At 31.7% G+C, this 12178-nt stretch overlaps 2 protein-coding genes across 2 annotated transcripts; both read right to left on the reverse strand.

Annotated features, from left to right (window-relative positions):
• Positions 1-2510: 2510 nt before the first annotated feature.
• LOC131177850 (zinc finger protein ZAT9-like) lies at positions 2511-3773 on the reverse strand. The gene has a single exon (XM_058142962.1). It carries the CDS (start codon positions 3577-3579, stop codon positions 2524-2526), a length of 1056 nt encoding a protein of 351 aa, XP_057998945.1. The 5' UTR covers positions 3580-3773; the 3' UTR covers positions 2511-2523.
• A 5131-nt stretch (positions 3774-8904) lies between these two features.
• On the reverse strand, positions 8905-11134 carry LOC110663035 (zinc finger protein ZAT1-like). Its single transcript, XM_021822236.2, has one exon. The coding sequence runs from the start codon at positions 10529-10531 to the stop codon at positions 9068-9070; it is 1464 nt and encodes a 487-aa protein (XP_021677928.2). The 5' UTR covers positions 10532-11134; the 3' UTR covers positions 8905-9067.
• Positions 11135-12178: the final 1044 nt, after the last annotated feature.

The raw sequence follows: 12178 nt of genomic DNA on the forward strand, positions 1-12178 counted from the left end.
ATAAATATTTAAATTTTATTTTATTTAAAATAAAAAATATAAACTTTGTAAATATTATTATAAAAATTATATATTTTATATTTAATTAATTATTTATATAAAAGCGTTCCAATAACATATACTCAATACATAAAATTTAAATTCATTCGAACCCATAACAGATATTATTATTTAAATATGAAATTATCCCAAATTTAATTATGCATTACTCGAACTAATCTTTTTAAAATTTGATCGGATCAAATACCATAAAAACATAATCTATTGTCATAGAATTTATTTGATATAATTATTATATATTTAATAAATGTATTAAAACAAAAATATTATATTATATTTTAGAAATTTCCCTTCTTTTGAGAGGAAAATTCCTTTATAAATGGGCAAAGAATCAAGGATATTTCTTATTTGGAAGCGAAAAATCCATTCCAACCACATGTCTCACCAAAGTATTCATGAGAAAGTTCAAGAAAAATTGGACGGTTAAGGAAAAAAATTATGTACAAAATAACTTTGACATATAACTATCAGAGTAACTTCATTATGATTCCCAGTAAGAAATTAAAAAATAAATAAATAAAAATGTTTATCATCATGGAAGGTCGGATTCCTCATGTGATCAAATTATAAAATCTAGTTATCACTTGAAAATAGTTATATAGCAAAAAAAAAAAAAAATATATATATATATATATATATATATATATATATATATATATATATATATATATATGCTCATAGTTAAATGAATAAATCTGACCAAATCATCAATACTATTTTCCAGAAAATAAAAATAATGAACTTTCCCTTTTCGTCAATTGAAATTAAAGGCATCTGAACCTAAAATTTACAAATGAGATCTCCCTATTCAAAATTTTAAATTTTATAATATGGTAAATTTCAATTATATATAAACTCTCCTTTCCATAATACATAAGTTTGCTTTTAATGTCGCTGAGCATGGTAATTTAGTGATTAACTTGATAAAATGACCTTATTTAATATCAATTCGATTCTTACATCAATATGATAATTAAATATTATTTATATTTAAGAATACAGTGAAAGATAACACAGATTATCTAGTAAATTAAATCGAAAACGTATTAAAAAAAAAGTTTGCTTTTAACTCTAGATATACACTTTATTAATTTTGTCTCTTATATTCACAATTATCAATGAGTATAATTATGTAGTTCCAAGAAATATATAAGCACATGAAGTTAAGGCTCATTTGCCCCTTTTTTTTTTACACAATTGGATATTTTAGAATAATTGATATTAAATTACGTCAAAATATAAACCAAATTATTAATACTATGTTTGAAAGAGTATAAAATGATTTAAAAAAAAAATTAAGATAAAATAAAAACATCCGAAAGATAATATCAAAACATCTCGAAATCAGAGTTTCAAAGATTTTAAAAATTTAAACTTTTAAAAAAAATTATTTTCGAATAAATCACTCATATAATTAATACTTTAAAAACACTTATTTTCAAGAGAGAGTGGAATTCACTTTTTCTGTCACTTAAATGGACAAATTTGTATTATTAATTTAATAACCCATCAAGATTAATAACTAGAAATTTAATGAATGTGATCGAAGTTTCCATACATTTTTACTGATGCGGAGGCTGAGCCTGATTTGGAGAGAATGCTTTGATCACGCCAAACTAAACATGCTATAGTATGTCTCAGTAAAAAGGTAAAGAAAACAGAGGATTTTGCATTTTTTCTCTCTGTCATTCAGGCTCAGCTTTTCAGATTTCCAACATATTGAAAAATATTAAATGTGCAACAGATCATGCAGCCTCAAGTCTGTTGGTGTCATTAAATGCTATTTCTATCTCTGATCTCTGCTTTTGTAGCAGATCTGTACTGTTCAAGTAAAGCTTAGACTCAGAGAAGCAAGAAAATGCTGAGATGAGAGCGAGAAAGTAGGAAAAGAGATTGGAAACGAAGCAGTTGCAGATAAGGTGGAATTGGCTTCTTCTTCGTCAACTCTGTACAATGCCACTAGTGACAGGTGTTGGAATTTATTTTTCTTATTAATAAAATTACAAGGTTTTGATATTCCTTCCTTCGAAGAGAATGACTATTTTTTAAATGCAGAAAACAATCGGTGAAGCAACAAGGTATGACAGCTTACCCATTACCAAGAATTCTTAGCACTTCATTAACGATCCAAGCTTCATAATTTGTTTGTTCTTTTTGAAAACAAAAACCCAGAATTCTTACTGTTAATTCTATTTTAAAAAAAGCATCCTTTTAAGTAAATATATTCATGGATGTTCTAACTCGGCTTGTTACAGAAACACGACAGGAGACAGGACTAAGAAATGAATTACTGTTAGAATTTGAACCGATAAATAGTCTAGATAAATTAACAGGAACCACAAAACTCAATTAAAACTAACAAATTCGCATGATTTTAGATCCCAAAACGCAAAAGTAGCCAAAAGATTTTTACTTTTGGATCCAACCTTCTTTTTCGAATATCATTGCAGATTAAGGAAACACTCACCTCTTGATGTGGTTGACAAATTCTGCATCGGATACCGCAGATAGCTCGATTTGGCTAAGATCATCATCATCAATTGGAGCTGGGAGATTAAGATCTATTAAATTCAAGTTGTCTTCGATCTTTGAAGAACTTCTAGCAGGAGTTGCAGCTACACCAGTTAAATGCGATCTCTTGTGACCGCCCAGAGCTTGTCCAGATGAAAATACTCTGAAACAATATGGACATTCATGAATTTTTTTCTCTGCCATAGAACTTGAAGTTCCTACATTAGATGACTCCAAGTTTGATTCTTTAGATGGTGTATAAACTTTGAGCTTCTTGTGACTTGCCCTGTGTCCACCCAAAGCTTGATAAGATTTAAATACTTTCTTGCATGTGTCACACCTGTACTTTCCGCGAGTTCTTGTCTTGCAAGATTTGAACTCATCTGATTCATCTGTTTCCTCAATGGACTTCTCATCTTCTGCTTCCTCATCTTGTTCTTTTTGTTCCATTTTCTTCCATTTGTCCCTTGAAAGCATCATAAGACAGAAAGCTACATCTTCCTCTGCTGTTGTATCAGAGATTGAACTCACTGGTTCAGCCTCAGCCCATGATTCGGTCTTACTAAATTTGCTAAAATTAATCTTCTTTATATTGCTCTCTTGCTCTTGTCTATGCTGTTGATATGGGTGTTCTAAAAGTTTTCGAGTCCGTTTAGATCGTCTTCGAGTTGGGTTCTTGGAGGACTCAGTCTCGCTTTCTCTATCTTGAAGAACAGAGGCAGCATCGGCAGCAAAAGAGAACTCAGGATCTACCAATCGAATACTTCTCTTGGGATTCTCTCTCAACCCATAACAAAGACTCTTATCTTCTTCCTCTTCTTCTGCTTCTTCCTCCGAAAAAGAAGCTGACCTAGTGTCTTCACTGGGTTGAATGGGTGGGTGTTCTTCTTTTTCTTTTTCTGGTTTTGGAGGAAATGGCAGATTCAACATATGAGACCTCATGTGACCACCCAAAGCTCTTCCATTAGAGAAGCTCTTGAAGCAGAGCTTACATCTGTGCATGTCCATTTACCCAGAAAGAAACAGAGCTATCTCTTTCTCACTCCTTGAGGTTACAAGCTCTGGATTTCTCTTTTTACTCTGATAAAGAGTTTTAAAGAAGCTGTGAGAGAGAGTAGAAAAAAAAGGAGTTGGTGACAAGCATTCCTCCACCAAGAGACATATACAATGCAATTTTTTGGTTGGAGAGTAATTTATTTTCTTTAAAACGGCAATAAATACAATTAATAAAAACTTAATAAAAGCGTGTGCACGAAGTGAGAAAGAACGACATGTAACATGCGAGGCTTGCCCGTTTCTGTATTTATTCCTAGCCATCCTTTTTTTTTATCTTTAACCACTCTCCTCTTTCCCATATTACCCCTAACTCCCTGTCCGTTTTCTTTTATTAATTTGGCAAAACCATAAAGGATATTTTAGGAAATAAATTGGAGATTACCAGAACAAACCGCTGGGCGCTGGCTTACTTGTACAAGTCAAGAAAACTGTCAGTGTTTGTTGTAACGACGGAGCACAAAAATAAAACCACCAAGGGTGTCTGTCCTCCATTCAGAAAATGACCTCACAGGTTTAATATCCCCTTGCTGTGACATATAACCATAGACAGCCAAATCAAATCAATCCACATCTCCAAGTTGTCCACGTGTCATGCAAACATCCCAGTTTTCCGGTATTTCTATTGATTTTCTGATCCACCCTAACAATAATAAAAAAAAAAGAGGGAGATTCTGTGATTCTGTCAACTTTAGCACGCCGGCTGGACCGGCTACAGCTTTTTTAAAAAATTTCTTCCAAGAATTGATTTAATTTTAAATAAAAAAATAATAATAATAATGAAAAGAGGTCTTTTAACTTATTTTTAGGGTAAGTCTCTCCTTTAAAATTGGATCTTTTTGTTGAAATGTCTGATGGGAAATGAAGGGTGAGAAATGAGTCGGAAAGTAACCTCTTCCTTCCTTGCTTTGAGAAAAAGGAGTTTTCTATGAAGCCTCAGTAAATGCCGTTTTGTTGGGGGTTGGTAGACCCAGTCCAAGGTCCTTGGGTACTTCCATCCACTGATTTCCCTTTCTAACAATCTGATTATATTATTACCCAATTACCCTCATTCTTCAAATTAGAAGGCTGAAATTAATATATATTTAATTTTATATAAAAAAATAATCATTTTTAAATTAAATTTGTATATCATCAATTAATATGTACATATAATTAAAATATATAAATCTTAATGTGATAAATAATTATTAAACTAATTCTTATATAAAGATAAAACTTGTAATATCAGCGTCCAAAATAAATATTCATTTATATAAATATTTTTATTTTATTGTAATAAATGCTGAAAATGAAAAAAAAAATCTGAGAATATTTTATATTTTTAATATTTTTGTGTAAAAATTAAATATATTATTAAGATATATATAAATGTTGCATAATAAATAAATAATGAAATTTTGATTTTCAAAATGACAATTAGTTCATTAAAATCATTTTATTTATATTAATTAATGTAATATTTAATAAATTTGTTAATAACATATCGATTGAATCCTCAACTCAAAGTTAGAAGTTAGTTCAGTTTCAGATTATTTTTTTTTAATAAGAGTAAAAATATATATATAAAAATTTTCAAAAATTAGATTTGATGATACTGAAATTGAAACCTTAAGATCTTGCTATTACAATTTCTAAACTTTAAACTAAAACCACACATTTGATCAATCCGTTGGCCAAGCTTACCTCATCCAGATGAAGCTCCATACTGAATCTGATAACTATGTCAAATTGAGCCTACTAAGTTTTCTTAATTCCATATATAATAGCAATAAACTGATAAATTCAGAGACTGAGACATATAACTATAGTATCAATAATAATAATTATATGTGTTTAATTGCTAAAACACGTTTCTTTTAGCATTCTTCATATTCTCATGAAGGCATTACATTTCATTTTGGTCAAAGCATGTAAAAAAGAAAAAGCCGATGGCATCGCTCACAGTTCAATCACTTGGTTTTAATTACTTTATTCGTCGGCATGTAATGACTTTTGGGTTATGGTCCAGCCACCTTATTGGTACAATTTGCTCCAGGTTTGACAAAAAGTAGCTCTTGCCTCTCTTTTAATTAAGTTGCTTGAAGCAATCAAATCCACCTAGCCTATTGTTGCGTGACCAAAGCTCCCAAAATGCACATCTGCTGGGATACCATATTGGATTATGTACCCACTGGAGCAATCCTTCAAAGTATCTCCATTATTACATGACATGATGATCATGGTGATTTTAGTACAAATATGGATAAGTGAGATGGACCCACAAACTGGTGACATAATAATCCCGTCATGATCATCAACCTTCACCCCCCATTAACTCAAGAACATATATAGTCTGGTGAGCAAATTTTCCCATGCTGCTTCTGCTTCTGCTTCTGTGATCTGTGAATTCTAGCTAGTTGGAAAATGCAAATATATGAAAGGAAAGTAAGGATTTGCTGCGTTAAAACTTTTCTGCTCTTCTATATATAATCCGAAATGTCAAAGCATGCACCAAGAACGTGACTCAGCTTCCTTTGAGAATGGGCTTCAAGTGAATGCGTGCATAGAGCAGCCGATGCAAAGACCAATTAAGTTCTCCCTATTGGAAAGGATAAAGCATTTCATCATGGGGTTCCCTGCACCACCCTTTATTATATGTGGCCGTCTCCACGCTTTTTTCTCCCATGTACCACAGAGAGGCCAATTTTGCTGATGATATATATATATATGCATGCTTGAAGCAAATATATAGTTAAACAATTGATCCTCAACGTGTCGTTAAATCATGCTAGAACCAGTACATGACATGTATCTGCACGCTCCAGTTAAGGATTCATCTCCATGTTTTGTACAGTTTTAATTAAAAATTCAATATTCCAAGCCAAAAATACTTGAATTTAAAAAATTTCAAAATTAACAACTTCCCCACACACACACATATACCACATGTCATATTTATGATATATTATAATTTTAGATATAATTTATTATGATATTAGATAATATATTATTTATAAATTGAACAGATGTATATATCCGAATACATGCCTCACTTATTTATAATAAATAATATAAAAATTATCATTAAATTGGTTTATGGATACGTGATAGACTAAACTTACACAGGTGTTGCTCCAAAATCAGATTATAATGTGCCAAATAATAGCTTTTTTTTAATTATGTAATGTGAATGCTGCCCAAGAGAAAAGCAAACCGTCTCCTTCCGCGCCATAGTCCTATTGAGGTTATTAAGACCAAATAATGTAGTCATTACTACACATATGGAAAATGGTAAATTTGAAAAAAAAAAGACCACTGTCACTTTGGAATTTGAACTGAAGTTCTGGGTTGTGGGGGATTTTATGACGATGGAATTGGGCCCTCCCAGCGGGTTGGAATATTGCATTTCCAAGTTGACAAGCCAACCCCAACCTAAAGGAAAAAAATATTTTAATTGTATTGTGACTATTAATTAGATTAAATTTTATAATTAATTACTAAGGTATATCCATTTTGCATATAACAATGTATTCAATAAATCTTTAACTGCAGGGCACACGTTATATATATATACTTATTTTCTCATTTAAGATTAGAATAAATTATACAAAAAGTATTTAAAATTACGGTTATAACGATAAAATACTTAAATTTAAATTTATAATATAAAATTTATTTTCTTTAATTAGTAACCTTTATAGTTAATTTTAAAGTTATTTATGCTAACATATTGAAAATTTATATTTTTATGAATTGATAGTACTGGGTGAATAGAGTTTACATTATTAGTAATCTGTACAATTTAAATTGTACAATTTAAATCATCAAAATTATGGGTAGATAAAAAATAAAATAAAATTTTTTTTATAAGTGTCAAATTAAAAATAAATATATAAATTTTAATATGATAAGTATTTCGTCAACAAAAATAACTTAAAATTAGCTACTAGAATTTATATGAGATTTTATATTATTTAAATTAAATATTAAAAGATTTTGTATTATAAATTAGACTTCATATATTATTTATTATTATATAACTCTAAATTCATATATATAATTTATGTTCTAATATTATCAATTATATCAAACCACAGTCAATGCTAAATTGAGAGAACATCGACGTGCTGCCAACCACCAGTAGGAAATAAGCTTAATTTGCTTTACCTCAAATCTCCACTTCCATTGATTCAGTATATCACACACAAGAAATTTAAGTTCCATAGTCAAACTTGTAGTGGCTGAGTGGCAAGCACTTTACTCGAAGATAAAGAGAGGGCTATGAGACTATGAAGCTTTTCCTGCAGTTAAGCAAAGCATAAAAAAGGCACAATACCCATATTAACCCTTGCTCTTTTTCTCTTTCGATCGAGTTAAGCAAAGTCTCCTGTTATCACGTAAATCACCTTTTTTCAAACTTGCCAACAAGATTGAATTGTGGGTCATTTGAATTTGATTAACAAGAAATCTTCGTCGGTGCTAGCAGCCGAAGAAGAAGAAGAAGGAGATAACAAAGAGGGGCCACATGCGAGCCCAATGAACACCGGCTCTTCTAGTTTCTACCGTCATTCCGCGTCCAAACCCAAAGAAAGCTTCTCCTTTTTATTGCTATATCTTATTGTTATTATTATTAGTATTATTATTTTGGTGGCTGGACGAGTTTAAATTTGCCATTCTGATTTAACTATATTTGAATTAGCCAATGGATTTATTTTCTGAAAAGATTAATCATTTTTTTTTGGTAGTTCTTCAAATTATTTTATTTTTTAATTTTAAAATTTTAATCTAAAAATAAATAATCTACTCAAATCCAATGAGTACTATTTGCGAGAAGAAAGAGGGAAAAGGGGGAGGGAATTGAGAAAAGGATTGGGCTATAGACTTACATGTTAAGAAATAAATTTGTATAAATAACTTAAAATGTAAAAGCATACAATAAAAATTTAAAAGTAAAAGAAATTTAAAATTAGCAAAACCTAAATATTTTATTAACATTTAGAATAGAATTTTATATTACATATGGGTTAAAATTTAGACTCATAACAAAGAAAGTGTATAAAAAAAAACTTAAATTAATATAGCAAATTAAATAAAAAAATAAATATAATCATAAATAAATTTAATATTATCAAAACCTAAAATTGAATATTTTATTAATTAACCTATAGAATAGGCTTCAAGTTATATAGATTTAGATCAACAATAAAGAAAGTATAAAGAGAGTGCATAAAAAAAAACGTTATCAGCATTTTTTTCATATACAACAAAAATTTTTGATTATTTTATTAGTGAATAAAATTCAATTTAATGATCTACCATCTCCACAAAAAAAATTACAGTAAATGGTGTAGAATTATATATAATTATGAAGCTGTAGAGTCTGTAATTACAGTTTTTAAATACAAAAATGCACAAAAAGGAAAAGTGAGAATACCTTCATATCGCTTCAAAAAAAAAATTTTTATGGGTTAGCACCCACGTTGACATCAGTGGCTGAACCAAGCCCTACCTGCAACCATGGAGATGAGCTTCCATTCATGTTCATATCTTTTAATTCGCTGAGCTTTGCTAACTTCACCTTACTGTCTGCTTCTTCATCAACATTCTGCATTGAACCATTACAATTAATGTTATTGTTGTTGGTGGGGGTGTTATTCTTGTCGTTGTCATCCTCGTTTTGATGGTGGTGGTCGTGGTGATTTTCATCCTTTACTTTTGCTTCAACCCCTATCCAAGTTTGTAAATAAATCTCTGTAGAAACTTCAGCGTTAGGTGGTTTTGCAGGGAGTTCCCGCCGGACTCCGTTTTGCTCATCAGCTGCCGGAGCTGGAAGATTCAGATCAAGCGTAAGATCAAGCGTCTCAGTATTATTGATAAACTTGGGTCTTTGTTGAATTTGCTCAATGTGATCTTGGAACTGATGCAACTTAGCCAAAGAAGATGCATCTGGTGAATTTGAAGTGATCCAGTGACACCTTTTATGTCCACCTAAAGCTTGTCCCGATGAAAATACACGATGACATATGGAGCATTCATGGACCTTTGATTTTCTTTTTGAAGTAGAAGCCAGTGGAGCATTCGAACCATGATCAAACTGGAAAGTTGATGTTGGTTTTGTTGGAAAGAATTCTTCATGTGTAATAACGTCTTCATCAGCTAGACTCTCATCTAGTCCTTGATCAAGCCGGGCTGCGAAACACCCTTTAACCTTCTTGTGACTAGCTCTATGTCCACCTAATGCTTGATGGGAATTGAAAACTTTCTTGCATGCTTTGCATTCGAACGTTCCTTTAGCAACTCCTTTGGCCTTGTCTATGGGTGCCCTATAAGCCATCGGAGCTGTAAAATTCATCGGATTTCTTCTCTCCTCTTCTTTGCTAGCCGAGGCACATGACTCCTCTGGTTCGGCTGCTAGAGGGTCAAAAGCTGCATTAGATAACATCATAAGGCAATTTGCGAGATCTTCCTCTTCGCTGGAAGGGCAATTTGAGTTAAAATTGCCCACTTTAGCTCTCAATGATCTTTTTCTTTTAGACCAACCGCATCCTCTCCTTGGTGTCCCGTCCTCGCCATCGGATCCTGGAGAGGAAACAAGCGACTCGGCATCTTCGGAGCTGCATTTACCGTGTTCAAGAAAGGATTTCCATGATAAAAATTCCTTGCCACAATTTTCACAAGCACGACAACTCTTAAATCGATTGGGATTGGCTCTTAATGCATACATCCGCTTGTTGCTAGGTGGCACATTCCCTCCTAATTTATCTTCCCAATCGCTGGCAGGATCTTCATCGTCCATATGACCATTCTCGTCGCCAATTCCATGAGCCCTCATGTGGCCTCCTAGAGCTCTACCGCAGCCGAAACCTTTCTTGCAAATTTTACAAAAGTGCTTGAAGTTTGATTGTTGATCGACAATCAAAGCCATACAAGGGGTTAAAAATTAAAGAGGCAAAGGAAAAAGAAAAAAGAAGATGAGAAAGAAAGAAAGAAAGTAAAGGAAGTGGGTGAATCAAGAATGGAAAAGAAAAGGGATGGAGTTAATGTTCTTGTAGTGAAAGTTGTTGTAGGGTTGTATGGTGAAGAGGAGTAGGAGTCCTAGTTTTTAGATATAGTAATGGTTGTTTGTGCGGACGAGGGAGAGAGTGAAAAAGAGCTAAATGAGTGTGGTGACAAGTGGTGGGAGGGTAAGAGGGTTAGAGACTTTTTCTACGACTTTGTGGTGGTGGCGCCGCCGGTCGAAGAAACCAACGGAGGTCCGTACGTCCAGTTTAATATGTGTGTGTGTCTGTGTGTTTAACTCTGTGTGTGAGTGATGAGTTTTTGTGTGAGAGATAGAGTGAGTGAGGGAGTGAAAGGAAAGAGAGTGGTTCTAACTGCCATACCTATTCATATCCCTTCAATTCCAAGCCAAGAAAACTAACTCATGCTTCTCCTTGTCTGTCGGTTGGTTCAATCTGCTTTTCCACACAAATATTATACATATTTATGTTACTTAACTATTATTGTCATTAACCTTAATTATTTCTCCCTTTAATTTTTCTTCTTCTTTCCCTCTTTATTTGCTGCCTATGTTTAGTCCACTCCACCTAAGTCCAAACACAGATTCTTAATTTTGGAAAATTACATGACATACTAAAGTAGAATGAACTGCGGGCTTCATATAAGCTTGGGCCATAAAGATATCAATAACGTAGATGATATAGATGCCCTTTTTCAAAAATAAGAAAATTTACAGGTTCTCCGCGCGCCTATTTGTTAAAGCTGGAGAATAACAATATTTTCCATTAAATGAAAGCTGGAGAATTTCCATTTGTTGGCCAAGCAAAGGCTAATTACTGCTTCCATGAGCAGCACAGTAGGAATTTAGTCTGTAAGCAATCAATTATATCATAATTTTCGCTTGAATTTAAAGCATTCACAAAGCCAACTAGTTACTTAAGTAGTGATAGTAACTAGTAAATAGCTCACTTGTAGTTTAGTCTAGGCCTTTAAGCAACCTGTCTATTCTTATTACGTACACATCTCTGTTGCCATAGGCCCATAGCACTTTTAAATATGATTGGGACTGTTTACTAAAGAAGTTAATATATATATATATATTTTTTTTGTTAATTTTGATGATATCTGCTACCTACTACTTCACTGAATGAGGGTGTTAACTTATGAATAATATAATTACTGCCATAACCCTTTGCAAGCTTTAGTTAAGGTGCAGTGTTGCATTCTATTGGTGTAGCAACCACTTCAGTGCCTCTTTATCATGAAATTTATTAGATTTTATTTGGTTTAAAAAATAGAGAAAAAAATAATATATATATATATATATATATATATATATATATATATATATATATATTGCTTATAATTACTCTATTGAATTAAGGATATAAATCTTATACTAATTAAGAATATCTAAAATCTATATTGATTTTTCATAACGTATGCCTTAAAATAAAATTTCATCAATTCGAATACAAACCTTTTTTCTTTTTATTAAAAAAAACATTTAATTTTTAATAATTAAATTTACATTTTTTATTTAATTTTTCTAAATAATTAACTATATTAAATT

Source organism: Hevea brasiliensis, chromosome 2, assembly GCF_030052815.1.
Source record: "Hevea brasiliensis isolate MT/VB/25A 57/8 chromosome 2, ASM3005281v1, whole genome shotgun sequence".
NCBI lineage: Eukaryota > Viridiplantae > Streptophyta > Magnoliopsida > Malpighiales > Euphorbiaceae > Hevea > Hevea brasiliensis.

Excerpts from the sequence above, each read along its gene's own strand:
- LOC131177850 (XM_058142962.1), bottom strand. The coding sequence starts at position 3,579 with ATGGACATGCACAGATGTAAGCTCTGCTTCAAGAGCTTCTCTAATGGA.
- LOC110663035 (XM_021822236.2), bottom strand. The coding sequence starts at position 10,531 with ATGGCTTTGATTGTCGATCAACAATCAAACTTCAAGCACTTTTGTAAA.